The sequence below is a fragment of the Eulemur rufifrons genome, chromosome 28 (assembly GCF_041146395.1).
Source record: "Eulemur rufifrons isolate Redbay chromosome 28, OSU_ERuf_1, whole genome shotgun sequence".
Taxonomy (NCBI): Eukaryota; Metazoa; Chordata; class Mammalia; order Primates; family Lemuridae; genus Eulemur; species Eulemur rufifrons.
Window position 1 is genome coordinate 49,862,116 of NC_091010.1, and position 16,676 is coordinate 49,878,791.

A 16,676-nucleotide genomic window follows, 5' to 3' on the forward strand; every position below is an offset into this window, starting at 1 on the left:
GCCGCACCATTCCCTGGGGCCTCGGAAACAGCCACCTCTGCACCACTGGCCCACAGGCATGCGGCAGCCCTGTCACAGACTCACTGTGGTACCGGGCACGTGGCCTCACTTTTCTAGGCCTCCGTTCCTCCTCCGACTAGGAGAAACATCTCCCTTAGCCCCTCAGCGCGGCAAGGAGGAACAGGGGCCTCACCTACATTTGAGGCCCTTCACGGCACCGGACACGGCCGTCCAGCCTGTTTCCCGCTGGGTGAACCATCTTCTCCCAGGCAGCTCAGGCACTGTGTCACACCTGTCCACTCCACCCTCCACACCTCCGCACATGTCACTCAGGTTGGCTCTGCTTGGAGCACCTTCCTCCTTCAGCCTCAAAAGTCACCTGAGGCCTGCCCCTAGTTTAAGACCCACCTTTCTCCAGAAGGCTTCCTCACCACCCAACCCAGGCCCTGTCGCCGTCTCTCAGCAGACCTGACGGTATCTGTGCGAACTCCCAGCACCCAGAGCAGACTGCGCCATCCTTCTGCGTCCTGCCTTCCGGTCCTCAGCAGGAACGCCTTGCTTTCTGCCTCACACATTGTAGGTGCGCAGTGAAAATAACTGACTCATCACATCTGGGCTTTTACCCTGCAGGTAAGAGGGAGCCCTGGAATGCAGTCACCTTCGGCAGTGGGAAGACAGGGACAGCTGCTTCTCCTCCACTGTGTGCCCCAGTGTCGGGCATGCTTCAGGGCACACAGTAGGCGCTCATGTTTGTTGACTGACTGAGCAAGCTGCATCCTACAGAAGCAGTCCCTGCACGCAGGATTCACTGAAGGCTGACATGTGATGAATGCTGGGGGAAAAGGGTGCGGAAGGAGGCGGGTCATTCTTGGGATGGTATATGGTTTGGGGAGGGCAGGATGGGTCTGTTTAGTTGAAAGAAGGGCACAGCAGTGTGGGCTGGAGCCCCGATCAGCACCACTCTCACACTCAGCCCTGCCCACCCACCCACCCATACAGACCAGCCCCTCCCCGTGGACCTGGTTAGCCAAAGGTGGGAACATCACACAACTCTCTTGCAAGAAACCCAGTCAATGCCAATGCACTTCCCTTCCCTTTTAGATTCTCTCTGACCTGCTGCCCCTTTCTCCTACCCCAGCAGGGCTTTAGCAGGACTGACCTCTGCTTTCCTGCTCTGAGGTCTAGTGAACTCACACAGCAAAGCACTTCTGGGGTCTGGGTTTCCAAAGCAGCAAAATCCGTAACACAAACACTGGCCAAACTGCAGTGTTTGAAGCTCATGCCCTATCTCCCAGCTGTGCAACCTTGGGGCAAGTCACCTCACCTCTCTGAGCTTCAACTTCCTCCTTGGAAAGACTGAATGCCAATATCCACCCTGCCTTTTGCCAAGATGTTTTATAGGCTGTATGGTTTTATATCTTGTACAACATAAGATATTGTGATTCAGAAAGAGGTCACTTTGAAAAAAGTTCAAAATCCCCAATGAGCTAGCAAAAGTGGGCATGTCCCCAGGTGACCTTGCCTGGCCTGATGACCCTCCAGCAGGGCTCTCAGAGGACACACAGGCTCTGGCCACTGTGCTTGGAGCTTTCCTCGAAACACACGGTTCCAGAACACGGCAATCCCAGAGCAGTCTGTGGCAACGCCAATGGCCAGACGATAAGGAGCAAGGGATCTGCTATTGCACGCCAGGCCCCAGGACCCACTCGTGGTTCGGCCACTTACGGCCAGGCCTTGGCAGACCCACTCTGCCTTTGGCTCCTTCTCACTCCCATGGTGCTACTGGGCCATTTCCCCACAATCCAATCCAGTAAGAACTTAGGGGAGGCAAACAAACTTTAGCATGAGCCTCAGAGGTGCCCAACTGGGAAGGGAAATGGAGAGCTCGGGCTGAGACAATTAAACGAATCAAAAACAATAATGCCATTACGGCGCAGGGAGAAGTGAACGTGGGGGTTATATGCGCCAGAAGCTTCCCACCGTTTCCTGGGACCCAACAGCTCAGTTCCCGGGACAGGGAGCCCCTGAACACGGGCACGCCCCAGACTCTGCAGGCCATCTGGGTTAACTGGGTCACCCTGCCTGCTCCCCCGCAACGAGGCCAGGATTCTAGGTCAGCAACGAGAACCCAGAGGATGAAGTTATGGAATCTGAAAAGATGCTGCTAGGGACGCGGGTGGTCACCACCCCCCACACCAGAGCGATTACCGAAAACCCAACTGCTGAAGTGAGCAATACCACGCGGCCGCAGGCTGAGCCGGGGAAAGAACAAGGGGGGAGGCGATTTCTCAAGCCACATTCCCTGAGGTCCTGACAAATTATACACCCCAGAAAGTGTTTGCTTTACACTTTGCCGAAATCTGTTATATAAGAGTGGAGGAAATGTTGTGTGGGGAGATCTTTTCCCTGCACTTCAGCCGGGAGAGGGTGGGGTGGGGTTGCGACCTGTCACTTCTACTGGGGACAGAGGCAGTGCGTGTGTGTGTTGGGGTGGGCAGAGGCCTCTGGAGTTGCCTTGCTCACTGGCACCTGTGCAAAGTTGTGTCTGGGTCAGGGGAGTCGGGTCCCCTCTGTTGTCTCCAATCTGGCATCCAGTGACCACGATGCCCAGAATAACATGCCTGGGCCCGGCACCACCTGGCTCCCGCCTCCCTCTCTGCCTTGCTCACCACTGCCCTTCTGCTGCTTCCTCACTCACCCACCTGTCTGTCCTCGGCTTCAACAGCACCTCTGCAGAGAGGCCCGCGCTGACCACACTCCATCCCTGCTCCCCGCGCACTGGCTACCACAGCGCCCGCTTATTTCCTGCCTTGCACTTACCGACATCTAGAATTATTTTCTTGGTCTACTTGTTAACGTGTCTCTCGGCTATATCTGAGCCCCATGAGGCCAGGGCTTTGTCGGCCACTGTCACCTCTGGATCCCAGCCTGTCACTTAGCTAATACGGCTTTAGTGATGACCGACTGACTGACCACCTGAAGACTGGCTTTGCCGGGGGCCCGGGCAGCGTGGTCTGTGGGGTCCCCAGGTGCTCAAACCTGGAAAAACAGCATTTTGGAGATGCCCATGAACAGAGCCAGAGGAAAACTACTGTTTGCCCCCCAAAAAGGAAGGCAGCCAGGTGTTGCCCCGAGGCTGAGGCTGGGATGAGTGGGTGATGTCACTCTGGCAGGCACTTCAGCTGGACTTCCAAGGCCACACAAGCCACATCTGAGACTATTACTGAACCGCATCTTTTGCTCAGGAATGACTATTCAAGGAACATGACCTCAGAGGAGTCTGGGACACAACAGGGCTGCAGAGCCAATGTCAGGTCACAGTGACTGGCTGCTCAGCCTGTCCAGCCCGCGCAGAGTGGAACTGTGGCAGAGGGAGCACCCCTGTGCCTGCTGCCCCACCCGGCCGCCTGGCAGCTGGCTCCGTGCAGGTGGCTGGCAGCGCTCGGTGCTGACAAGGCCTGGATGCCTCCCTGACAGCAGCACCTGCAGATCTAGCTGGAGGAAAGTGCTATTTGCAGAGCCTCCGGCCCCCACCACGCCTTCCCCTGCCATCCTCTTCCCTGCAGCAGGGTGGCTTGCTTTGAGGCCCACCCTTCTCAGGGGGCTCTCTGCTCAGCAGCTGCCCACGGCCCACGCCTCCCGCCCCTGCTGCCCAGCTCCCTCTTTTCTTCTGCTTTGTGGTGTCGGCCCCACTGCCCCCACGCCCCTCTTGCCTGTCTAACCCTGCATTCCCCGAGCCCAGCTCAGTGCCTCCTACTCCCCCAGAAAGCCTTCCCGACTGTGCCAGTCCTCACCCCCAGCACCTCAGCTCTGCGCCATGCAACAGAGCCACTGAGGGATCACTGGTACTGGGATGTCACGGTTGGCCTCTCCTCTCCCCAGCCTTGCATGAAAGCCCCCAGTCCCACGAGGCTCCTGCTCTTGGGTCACCAACGGGACCTGGCTTCTGTCTCTAACCCTTCTTCCTGTCACAGGCTCGGTCCAGAACAGCTACCCAAGCAATCACTCCAGGGAGGTGACTCCGGCCCCAGAACGGGCTTGTCCTGGCCTCACTGCCTTACAGTAAACTCCCTGCTGCCATACCCACCTCACTGACCCTTGGGGCTGAGACAGTGCTCAGATAATCCAGTCTGTAGCCAGGTGGGGAACTAGATACCACGAGACGGAAACTGGCCCCCTGCGGGCCCCAGGTCCATCTGTAGCAGAGCTGCCCCGTCTCAGTCCAGTGGTCTCACTAGCGGCCATAATATATTGAGCACTCACTGTGTTCCAGGCCCTGTACTAAGCACTGAGTTCTTTTTGAATCAGCAACCCTACAGCTGTGGGTACAATTACCCCCATTTTATAGGTAAGGAAACTGATGCTTAGCGGACCCAAGAAACTTTCCTAGGATAACCACAGGAAGTAACCAAATCAAGATTAAAAGCAGGCTTATATGGGCTGGGCACAGTGGCTCATGCCAATAGTCCCAGCACTTTGGGAAGCCAAGGCAGGAGGATCACTTGAGGCCAGGAGTTCCAGAACAGCATGGACAACATAGCAAGAACATGTCTCTACAAAAAATAAAATTAGCCTGGCATGGTGGTACTCATCTGTGGTCACAGCTATTCAGGAGGCTGAGGCAGGAGGATTGCTTGAGCCCAAGAGTTCAAAGCTGCAGTGAGCTATGATCGTGCCACTGCACTCCAGCTCAGGCAACAAAGAGAGACCCTGTCTCAAAAAGAAACAAACAGGCCAGGCATGGTGGCTCACACCTATAATCCTACTACTCTGGGAGTCCGAGGCAGGAGGATCAGTTGAGGTCAAGAGTTCAAGATCACCCTGAGCAAGAGTGAGACTCCATTTCCACTAAAAATAGAAAAAAATTAGCCAGGCATGGTGGTAGCCAACCTGTAGTCCCAGCTACTCAGGAGGCTGAGGCAGGAGGATCGCTTGAGCCCAGGAGGTTTGAGGTTGCTGTGAGCTAGTGAGCTATAATGATGCCACTTAAGCTAGAGCAACAGAGCAAGACCCTGTCTCAACAACAAGAAAGAAACAAACAAAAAATCAGGCTTATCTAACTTGAAGTCCATGTTCCTAATTGCTAGGCTATCCTGCAATTTCATTCTTAAAACAATCTCCAACTTGGAGTGAATAAAGCTGGGCTGGAAGACCCAAAGCTAGACTAGAACGCCCACCTCTGCTCTCAATTTGTGCTCCCCGGCCCTTTCCCCTCCAGCCAACTCTGTGAAGTGGATAGCAGCTGCACACTAGGGATGGTCCTGGACCAGAATGGACTCTGCTGATGAGACTGATAGAACAGGAACACACATGCGTTGCACTTAGGAAGAGAAGGGCGATTAGGGAGCAAGGCCTTCTGATGGCCGAGCCAGGACCTCATGGGCCAGTCACCACCTCTGTGGGGATTACCACATCCAAATGGAGACTGGTTCATTGGAACCAAACTCTTAAAAGGCTGCTGCAGAGATAAGAGTGTTAGTTCACTTATCTGCAATGTAGATTGCAATAATCCTGCCTTTCTAGAAACAGCTTGTCCCATCTTCATTGGGACACCTCTTTTCTAGGAGCAAGGTAACTTGGCAGTCTGAATTAGTAATCAGGTGGTTCCTTAGTAAGCACAGAATCTAAGCAAAGGACATAAGAGATATAAATAAAATCCATTAGGACAAAGCAAAGTCTGTGAAGCTATCCCAGCCTCACAATACAGTCTATCCATTAAGTGCCCAGAGGGTTCACATCAATTAGATTCTAAGCTCCACAAAGGCAGGAACCTCGTGGGTACATTCCCAATTAGCACAGAGCCTAGGACCAAGGAAGTTTTCAAGAACTGTGAAATAAATGAGTGAATAATTGAATACTATGTATGATATATTTCTCCCTTACAAAAAGCCCCTGGGTACATATCACTGCACGCTTTTACCCATCAAAAAACAAACTGATTTCTACTTACAACAGTGTAGTCTTAGATCTTAAACCCAATATTGGAATTCAGATTCTTTGCCCTCTCTACCACACACACAGCTCCTGAACAAGTAAAATAGTTGCAGCCACCATGTTTTTTGGTACCTTTCCCCACCCATCAATATCTCCCTTCTTTAAAACCTGCCCAGGGCCGGGCGCGGTGGCTCACGCCTGTAATCTTAGCACTCTGGGAGGCCGAGGCGGGTGGATTGTTTGAGCTCAGGAGTTCAAGACCAGCCTGAGCAAGAGTGAGACCCCGTCTCTACTAAAAATAGAAAGAAATTATATGGACAACTAAAAATATATACAGAAAAAATTAGCCGGGGATGATGGTGCATGCCTGTAGTCCCAGCTACTCGGGAGGCTGAGGCAGGAGGATCGCTTAAGCCCAGGAGTTTGAGGTTGCTGTGAGCGAGGCTGATGCCACGGCACTCTAGCCTGGGCCACAGAGTGAGATGCTGTCTCAAAAAAAAAAAAAAAAAAAAAAAAAACAAAAAAAAACCCAAAACCTGCCCAGCAACAGCTATTGCTGAAGAGGTTCATTAGGTAGCCATGTTTATATCCTGCCATGCTTTTCTTGGACACAGCTGATCGGACCAGGGCTGGACACCTGATCTACGGTCTGCCAATCCATTGGCTAGCCAGGAACCAATCAGATTCAAATCTCAAATATGGTGCTCAGAGAATCAGAGGACAGGGTCAATTGTTGGTAGCTATCTCAACTGAAAACTCATGCAGAGTCTGGTGCTGACAAACCAACACCATGCAAATAAGCTGCTGCCATGGGTGAACAGGAAGGAAAGGAAGGCTGGTCTGCAATTAGGAGAAGAGCACAGCTGTGCCTTAGATCCATGTGGTATGCAAGAGAGCCAGAGTAGCTGCTTTGGCTTGTGCTCACTTTCTGTGGCTCCCAGACCCAGCCTCCAAAGCTGGGATTTACTTCTCACCCTTGGGTTGAGTAAGATTTTCCTATATCCTTCCAATAATCTCTTGAGAAAGTCTGAGTGACATTTCTGCTCTCTGCTTACAACTCAATTGGGGCTAAAGCATTGACTCTGGAGGGGAGAGAAGATTCTCAAACTCTCCAAGGCTCAGTTTTCTTGTCTGTAAAAAAAAAAAAAAAAAAAGATGGACCAGGGAAGCTCAAAATTCCCTGCTTCCAAGGAAGTTTAAGAACTCCCAATGTATCACGCTAATGCCAGGAAATAAGCAAGGACCAGAGAAGGAAAGTTGAGTCAGGAAAAATTCTGTTGACTCATCTCCCCACTTCCTCCCCTGGCTTGTAGTCCTGAGAAGAAGGAAAAAATCTTGGAAAGTTGGAGGCAGCTTTGCTCAACACTGTGATCAGAGCAGTCAGGACCCCAACATCACCACTCTGCCAGAAATTAGACCCAATTATGCCTGCTGGAGAGTAAAGCCGATGTGGTCTTTGGGGGACAAGAAATGTCCTACAAAGGAGGGTCTCAGGCGCTGCTGCTGATGTCAAGGGTGGAGGGGTTTCCAAAGACAACAACAATGGCTGCTGTATGCCCTGGTATGGCCTGCTGGGTGCAAAGCTACCAAAGCTATTGAATCTTTCTGCTCTATGTGTCCCTGTTGATCAGTGGAGAAAAAGAGTCCTTTTCTGGCTGGGCCCCAGGCCTACTGCTTGATCAAAAATGCTTTCCCTAAAGCCACTTGGTCCTGCTTTGGGTTTCTTTAACTTCTGTTCCCTAGGATAGGCTTATCCTCAGTGCTGGGTACACTTCCTCAGATACTCCCAGCTGTTGCCTGCCCCCAAGTTCAATGGATCAATTAACATGAATTCCCACTACCTATGAGCACCACAGGAGGAATACAGAAGCATCCTTCCACAAGGATGTTCCCGGGAGCTCTGCGGTCATCGCGACCAGCCCACAGCATTGCCAACTTGGGCTTCCACCTGGGCTCTGCTGAGGAGAGATCTCAGCTCTTGGACCCTAAGGATATTACTTAAACTTTTAGCCTGTTACTTCAGCCACAAAATGGCTAAAGTGCCTTCTACCGCGTGGGATTGTTCCATGATCCCAGAAGAATGATGCATGAGAAGTGTGTGGACGGGCACCTGGTATTTACTGTTTATGGACTCAGAATCACCTTCCAGACACATCTCTCTTTAGACCCACGAGAACGCACAGTGGTTCTGATGAGCAGGCAGAGCCAGAAGTGGCTGGATCCCTCTGAGGACGTTCTACTTGAGGGACAGCCAGCCAAGTGAGAGGGGACACAGGCAGAGTCTTGGCACCCAGTGGGCAAGGCGAGGCCAGGAGGCAGGGATGGTGCTGACTGGAGCTGTGGCCCCACAATGCAAATGGAAATGCCTCAACACGCCCACCATGTCCCAGGGTCAAAGGCATCACAACTGGGTCTTTGTTCCAGAGTTCAGAAGCCTCACTCACCACTCCTTCCAAAGCCAGCTCACAGGATGCACAACACGCCTCCTCTCCCCCACTCCTCCACCATCAGCCTCCAGCTTCCCCGATCAAGGACCACCCTCCCAAGGATCTGCAGTTTGGCCCTGTTCCCTTCTCCCCACCACCCACTAGTTTCTCTGGTTAAGCTGGTTGTATACCCCAGGCCTCCTGGTTTCCGATAGCAACAGATAGGGTGGGTGTGCATGGGCAGGCACAGCATTCCAGGTCCCTCCGTGGTAAAGATACTCAACTCCCAGAGAAGTGCGAAAGCCACATTGGGGGAGGCTCTTTCTATGCCACACCCAGGGTCCTACTGAGTTAGCCAGCCATGGAGTTCAGACCTGGGAAAGGGTTCGGGGAGGTCATTTGTTCCAGCCCCCACTTCCAAGCAGCCACAAGATCACCTCTATCTTACAGAAAGGATAACTGAGGTCCAGAGAAGTTAAGGGACCTGAAGCCACCAGCCAGCAACTGGAAGGTAGAATCCTACTTCTAAGAGCAGAGCTCCTTCATAGGGTCTGTGTGCCAGACTGAGCGGCTCTGGCCACAGGCGGCAATGGGGAGCCAGGGTACCTGGGCCACCTCCCAAGGCCATCAGGAGCTCCTCAGGACAGCAGTGTCTCCACACCTTTTCCAAGCCTAACACAGACACCCATGTTTTCAAGGCTCTCCTTCCCCCACTCCTAGGCAGGACTCCAAGTTTCCCAGGGTCCTGGATATGGGATAGGGAGGGAGAGGTCTTAAAGCAGGATGGACTTTCTTTCATGTGGTGTCCCCTCTTCAGCCATCCTGGCCAGTCCTGTCTCCCAGAGACACGGGGGGGGCTCACTACCTCCTGCTGCTCAAGGGGTATACAGCTGCGGGGCTGAGACAGGGCAGGTAAGGTGGCAGGAGGGTCCCTAAGCCAGAACTTCTGAGAACACCTGACCTCATACTTTCCTGGTGCAAGCTCCAAAACAAACACCTCCTTTACCTGGGGTCTCCCATTTCACCATCAGAGATCCCTTCCTTTGGGTCTCAAGGTGCTTAGGGTTTCCAGAGCCAGACCCCCACAGCATTGCCAGCTTCCTTTGGGAGCAGGGAGGTGGAGCTGTTAGCATGACAATTGCTGGGGGCAAAGTTGTGCAGGAAGATCAGTGTGGGCACCTGGGACATGGCTCTGCCAGGTGGGGACTGTCACTGAGGACCACGCTGGTGATGACTCCAGACACAAGGGCAGAGCCTGACCTGAGAGAACAGGCTATGAAGACCCCAGACCCAGGAGGGCCATGAGTCAGGTCTACACTGGCATCACAGCACTGTTCTCCTGAACCCATCTCCCCCAGGCAGCCTGCTGGGATTTCCTCAGCATCCCTGCAGCGGCTTAGGAATCAGGAACACCCCAGCTCTGAATGACCTTGGGAGACTTGCTTCCCCTCAATCTCTCTGAGATTCAGTTATGCCATCTACAGAATGGGCACCGTGGTCCTTTGGTTTGGCTTCCTTTCAGATGTCAAAATACTGGAAGGGGACAGAGTGGGACAAGGAGCAGAGAATAGGCCCCTCCCCTCTGGAAGTGTCCACCAAACAGTCCAAGGAGGCCTGGACACAGGGGCCTTCCCCGCAGCAAATCGAAACTAAAACAAAACGTCCCAGGAGCCAATCCAAGCCCCAGCAGGCTGCGGACAACTGCTGATGGATGTCCTGGGCTCAAGTCCCATCCCTGGCCCTGTAGGGGCGGGATGGGCCTACACCTGGGGACTGACAGACTGGGGCTCTCCTCTCTCCACCTGGTGTGATTCCTGCTGGCAAGGACACCAAGGCACTTCGGCCCACTCTGCAAGAACCTTGGAACCAGCACCCCCAGGCAGCTGTCAGCATGGCCCCTATGTCTGCTGCAGGACCCTGCCGGGCTTGGGGACCTAGCTTCATCCCCCGTCTGGGCCCTCTTCCCAGGTCCTGGGCCTCCAGCTCAGCAGGGGGCACTCGGCTCATTGGCCAGACACTCGCCAACTCCCCCAGGCCTGGCCCTTCCTCGAACAACTCGCCAGGGGCCTGGGGACCCTGGACCCCATGATGACGTTCTGGCCGCCTTCCCTACCAGCTGGCTGCATTCTCCTGCCCTTGTCTGGACCCAGGCTTGGAATACAACTCCGACACCCAACCTGAAAGCCACCTTCCCATGGGCCTCAGAGGACATGGGGACCCTGAGCAGGGGCTGGACGGCTATACCTGTGGCTGCTGCCCTGGCCTTGCATTAACACAAGCTGGTTAATTACCCCGAGCAGGGGAGACATTCTTCCACCACCAGGCAAACTGCTGGCCTGCAGCCCAAACCAACAGGGGGAAACTTCAGCCTCCTCAGCCCTCTCCCTGCCAGATGGAAATAACGTATAGCTGCAGAGGTGGGGGAGGAGGAAGGAACAAAAACCAGCCCGGCCGAGCAGCCAGGCCGGAGCCGGGTGGACAGCCACCGGCCGGGCACTTACCGCTTTCGTTCTTCTCGATGACATCCACCACCTCCCCGGCCTGGAGGCTCAGCTCCGAGTTCTCCTGCTTCTTATAGTTGGACACCACCACGTACTGTTCCAGGATCATGGGCTCGGCGTTGGTGTCGGCACCTGGCGAGGGCAGAAAGCACGCGGTGAGCCAGCGGCCAGCCATGGCCCCGCGGCCGGGGCGCCCCCTGTCCATCGGCCTCCTCGGGGGAGGCTGCTCCGTCGCCAGCGCCGCTCGGAGGGGCAGCCCGCAGCTGGGGCTCGCAGCTCGCCGGGCCCCAAGGACAGGCCATATAGCAAGGCCCCACACCGGCCCGCTGCACTGCGGGGGCCGGGGGACATGGGAGCCAGGGGGCCGGGGAGGGGACAGTGGAGGAGGGGAGGAGAGAGGCAGAGGAGGAGGTGGAGGCCGAGGGAACTTAGCAGAAGCTTCTGTGGACGGGTTAGTCACAGCCCGGCATGAGGGCGTCTGCGGAGAGGCCTGGGGCCGACGTGGTCTCTCCAGACTCTCCGGCCAGCAGGGGCGCCAGGGGAGGGCGGCGGGCGGCCCATGAGGGCTGAGGTGGGAGCGCAGGAGGGAGAGGCAAGGAGGAGGCTCCTGCCTCGACCCCCAGCCTGGCAAAGCAAGAGAGAAAAGGCAGCCCCGCTCCCTCGGGCGGGAGCGGGAGCGGGCGAGGGCGGGAGCGGGAGAGGAGCGCGGGAGAGAAGTTCTCCACGGCCCAGGCCCAGGCGAGGAGTCAAGAGGGTTTGAGGCCGCCAATCACCAGGGCTTACTCGCAACCCTTAAATAGAAACACATGAGACCCGTCGAATGAGGAGCCGGGGGTGGAGGCAGGGGAGGGGGTGGAGGCAGGGGAGGGAGGAGGCCCAGACTGTTTACTTGAAACCCAAGAAGAAAGTCCCAGCCCCAGCGAGCCCAGCCCGCCCCCTGCCAGCTTTTCCTCAAGTTCGGCTGTCCCTGCCCTCGGGCTCACTGCTCACCGGCTCGGGAGCCCAGGGCCGGCCCTCTAAGCCCCGTTTCCAGCTGGGCCCCCGATGGCCCAGCCTGGCTGCTGCCCTCTCACCACACGGAGACTGCCTCAGTCTCCCCTTGCTGTTAAATGCAGTGCGGGGCTTGTGGGTAGGCTCCTGCAGCCTCCCCGGCGGTTTCAGGGGCTGGAGGGGTCAAAAGCTGGGGCACAGCAGCAGAGGGTGGGCACGTGGGCCCCAGGCTCTCAGAGCAAGCTACTTCTCTGTGCTCCTCAGCCACTGGACCGTGCAACATTCATTAAACAAGCACCAGGCTGGAAAGTGGACAGGCTGGGTGCCTGTCTCAGCTCACTAGCTGTGTGGCATCGGACATGCTGCTTGAACCTCTCAGGGCTTCACCTATTACCACCACCATCATTAGGGCGTGGATGGGAATAAGACGCCTAAGACATCACATGCCTTGCTAGGAGCTAAAAGGATCCACAAGCCAGGGACCGACTAGTCACCTCCTACAGGAAGCCTTCCTAGACCAAACGTGTCTGCCAATCTCCTTGAAGCCTGGGGGCTTCGCACCGCTAGCCTGGCTACAGAATGCTGGAGGGTCTCCAGGTCCACACAGCCCCACTGGTGCCGAGCCTGCAGCCATATTTCCCGCACACCCAAGGGTGGCCTGGCAAACGCTACGTGCCGGGCACATTCACTGCCCCATTCATCCAAGTGACACCCCTCTTATCTGCGCTTTTCACAAATGACTAATGAGAGACCCAGAGAGGGCGTGAGACACACCCCAGCTCCCACAGCTGGTAAGGAGAGAAGCAAATTCACTCAGTACTTTTTTAGGTTCAAGCCTGTCTGTTTTTCCATTACAGAACAACTGCCACTGATTTCTGTTTCCATTCATCTCACTCCTCTAGCACAATGATCCTCAACTTGGTAGCACAGAACCACCTGGGCAGTTTTAAATGCCGACGCCTGGGCTCCGGAAAGCCAGGCTTAATTGTTCTGGGGCCCAGGCAGGAGTATTTTTAGACACCCCCTCTGTGCCCCCCTGGTGCTGGTGTGCAGCCGGGAATGAGAAGCACGGCTTAGGCCCTTGGGTGCTTCTGTGGGGAGGCTCCATCCACCCTAGGGCCGGTGGTGACGGCCACAGAACTCTGGAAAACCCCACCGAGGTCCTCCTTTGAGGGGAAAGAAACCCACTGTCCCCAGCAGTTTTCTCCCAGGAGGTGTGGACACTACAGGCCCAGCTGAGCCCTTTGGAGACTCAGAGGGACTCTGTCCCAGCTGAGGCGTGCCCCATGCATTCATACATGCATAATCCCAGGCAGCCCCTCCAAAACCAGGATTGTATTTCAGGCAGAAATGCAAACAACAGCTGGGCAGCAGGGCCCGCCCCGCCTCTGCACTCAGATGCAGCCAGCTTCTGTGCCTGCCCCTGCCAGCCGGGCAGGGCAGCACTGGGCACCGCGCTGACAGGCTACCTCCCACTGTGCCCTGGGGCACAGCACGGCAGTGCCTGGCCTGTCGCAGGGCACTGGGCTCGGAGCCTCCACGGCCAACAGCACTTCTTAAGTGCACCCGGCAGGGAAAGGGCCAGCTCTGTCCTGTGATACGGGGGCTCCCTTCCCAGGCTGGGGGGCACCGGGTGAGAAAAGTTGGCAAGGAAGACTCCAGATACAAACAGAAGAGAGGAGGCTCCACAGCAGGGCAGAGCTTCCAAGTCCTGAGAGTGCCCAGATCACAGCGACAGCACCAGCAAGCCTTTGTCAGCGCTTACTTGGTGTCAGCGCCATGCACCCCAGCGCTGTCTCACGTGATCCTCACAACCCTACGCAGCAGGTCCCGTTGTAGCTCCATCTCACACATGGGCAAACTGAGTCACATGAGGGCAAGCAATTTCCTAACATCACACAGGTGGGATTGAACCAAGGCCACCTGATGCCATCACTTATGATCTCAACTTCCACTCTGTACACGGCCTTCGGGCAGTCACGGGTGCCTGGTCCCCAGGGAAGGGCCCTGGCTCATCATACCCCCAGACACGTGGCATACGGTTGGTGCTTAATAAAGACCAGAGTATGGGCTTCCTGTTGACTCTCGCCACCTCTCTTGACCAGACCACATGCCTGCTTGGTGGCAGGCACTCAATAAACATTTGCGAAATGAATGAGTAAAACAAATGAACCAGCCGGCAGACATGAACAGAGCGATTTGCTGGTTTGTTGAGTCAATACGCACAAACCAGGCAGGGCCTCACCTCTGAAATACGGGAAAAGGCAGTCATGGAACTCGAAGGGAGGAAGGGGAGAGGGGGAAACAGAGGTGAGGAGGAGCAGGGAGCTCTGGGTTTGTGCTAGAAGATGCTAGAGAGGAAAGGAGGAGGTGCCGGGGAGTGGAGAGACATCAGCTCATTTCCATCCAAGCCAAGAAAATCTGAGGCAAGATTTCAAAGCGGAGGAAAATCCACACACCCACACCCCTGCCCCCACAGCCTTCCTGGAAAATTGGCCTGAGCCTTCTGAAGGCTGACACTCTGGGTGACAGGTAGAAAAGTTAAGAAAACGCTCTCCAGGCATCAGAGAACACGGACAGGCCGCAGCGCTTCCTGGAGGCTGCTGCAAAGGTTGTGGGATGGACACACAGACACACTCTGTCCTTCTGGCTGCCCTCCCCTCCCCCAGCACATGCAGGCTCCCAGCTCGGTCCCCTGGCAGCACCTCTTAGGGTGTCGCCTGTCCCGGGCGGGAGCTGGGAGCAGAGGTATCCAGATGAGAAACCGCCTGCAGGCCAGGCGGGCAGTGGGCGGTGATGTCATCCCACAGAGGCTGCTCCGGATCCCCTCCCAGCCAAGGCCCGGGGAACAGGAGGCTGGAGGAGTCTGCTTTGAAAGCGGGGGGAGGGGGCAGTGGACAGGGCCTCGTGTCTTTAGATGAGAAGGACTTGGCAGCAGCAGGGAGAAGAGGTGTCCCCTTCTAGAGACTAGAGCCTCTCCCAGGTTGGAAGGGGGACTTGGCAGGAGTCTCGTCCAGGGACAGACTCTTGTGCTTTATTAGAGCCTCTGGCTGGACCTGCTGGGGCCCTGGCGGTCTCCAGGACCCCTGCCCCACCCTTGCCTCACATCTGCATTCCTCCAACTACCACCTGGATGGAACCCTGGCTCTAGCCTGATCCTGGTTGCCAACTTAAACTTCTAAACTAGGCTTTTGCCAAGTCAGTCCCCTGCTCTAACACCTTCTATGGCTCCCTGTTGCCTGTGGAATAAAGGCCAAATTCAAGCCCAGTCTTTCTTGCCAATCTGAGCTCCCTATGTTCCCTGACACCCCGCCCCCACCATTCCATGCAACAATCATGATTCAACACATGTGTACTGGGCACCTACTATATGCCGACGACACTGTCCTGTGCAAGTTCTTACTTTCCAAGCATGGCTTTAGCTGTTGGCCCCTGCCTGGAAAGCCTTCCCTTATTCTCTCTCCCAACCCCAACTCTCCCCAAGCATCTCCAGGCCTCTGATCCCTGCAGCCACAGGGCTCGCCCTTGTTCCCTGCTGGACCTCTTGTTGGGCAGTGCTCCCCAACCAAACCACGTGCTTGAGACAGTCTCCCTGATGAGAGCTGACGGCCCAGGACTGGTGCCATGGGACATGACAACGGACACAATGATTACCTGAGTCCCATGATACAAAAGCTTAGAATCAGAGTTGAAGGGTCTGATGTCCAGTCCTGCTTTGCCCTTACTAGCTGTGTGACCCCGGGGAGGACAGTTAACCTCTCCCAGCTTTAGCTCCCCCATCTGTAAACAGGAACAATAACAGTATCTACCTCCCGGGGCTGTTCTGAGCATGGAACGAAGTGACGGGGGCTAATGCTCTACGTAAGCTGCAGGTGGTTGTTTATAAGGCAAACAGGGAATGGGAGATCTGGGGAGGAGCTGGAGGTTTTGGTTCCTCTGCAGCTTCGGAACCAGCAGGCAGCTCAGGGCAAGGGCAGCGGGCGACAGGAGAAGGTGGGGCAGGGAGGCCCAGGCAGTGTCTCTGCAACTTGCCTCCCCCAGACCCCACTCCAGGCAGGCAGCGGGTGCTTGCTAGCTGGGGAGAACTAGATCAGAGCCCCCTGGCCCCAATCCAGGGTGGGTGCCAGGCTAAGCTGCTGAGGACCCTCATTCATCTCAAGGATCTCCTGCCTCAGCCCCTCACCTCTGAGTCTCCTGTCTCCTAGAACTCTCCAGCATTCCAGATGGAGAAACCAAGGCCCAGAGCGACCTGGCAACCGGCCCGAGACTCCGGCCCTGGACTCCCAGTCTGGCTGGGTTCCCCTCGGTCCACACTGCCTCCCCTGGGCCTCTTGCGCCAAACAGCGGGGCTCATGCTCAGAAGCCAGGCCCCGTGGCGGCCTCTGCCCGGGTTCCCCAAGACCCCTAACCCTGGCGTCCCACCAAGGTCCCTCCGGCCCCTCACAACTGGCTCCTCCCAGGCCGGACTAGGCCTGCTGGCCCCTCAGCTATACGTTTGGTGAATAGAATGTATTGCTGTGGGCCAAGTGGGCTCTGGAGCACTGGCTTGTGGAGAGGGGAAAAAGGGACAGGAGCCCAGCGATTAGCTCAGGCCCAGGCCCTCGGCACAGGGAACACCGGGAGGACGCCTGCAAGGGAGGCGGCCCCGCACTCCCACCCTCTGTCTTCTTCTCTCCTCTGGACCCCTCCCAAGACATCACCCTCCCACTCCCTGCTCACAGCTGTGGTGGGAGGCTGAGCCTTGGGCTCTCACCCCCGGGGTTGGCCCAGCCCCCACCCCTGCCAGCCCCTGACCCTTCTGCCTTGTCCCCCAACCCCCTAGCCT

At 56.1% G+C, this 16,676-nt stretch overlaps 1 protein-coding gene across 3 annotated transcripts in view; it reads right to left on the reverse strand.

Annotated features, from left to right (window-relative positions):
• SH3PXD2A (SH3 and PX domains 2A) overlaps window positions 1–16,676 on the reverse strand; it is a 213,566-nt gene that overhangs the window by 41,060 nt on the left and 155,830 nt on the right. For all 3 annotated transcript variants that reach the window (XM_069459935.1, XM_069459934.1, XM_069459936.1), the window contains one exon: window positions 10,862–10,993. In XM_069459935.1, the coding sequence (XP_069316036.1) occupies window positions 10,862–10,993 (132 nt within the window). The remainder of the gene's footprint in view (window positions 1–10,861; window positions 10,994–16,676) is intronic.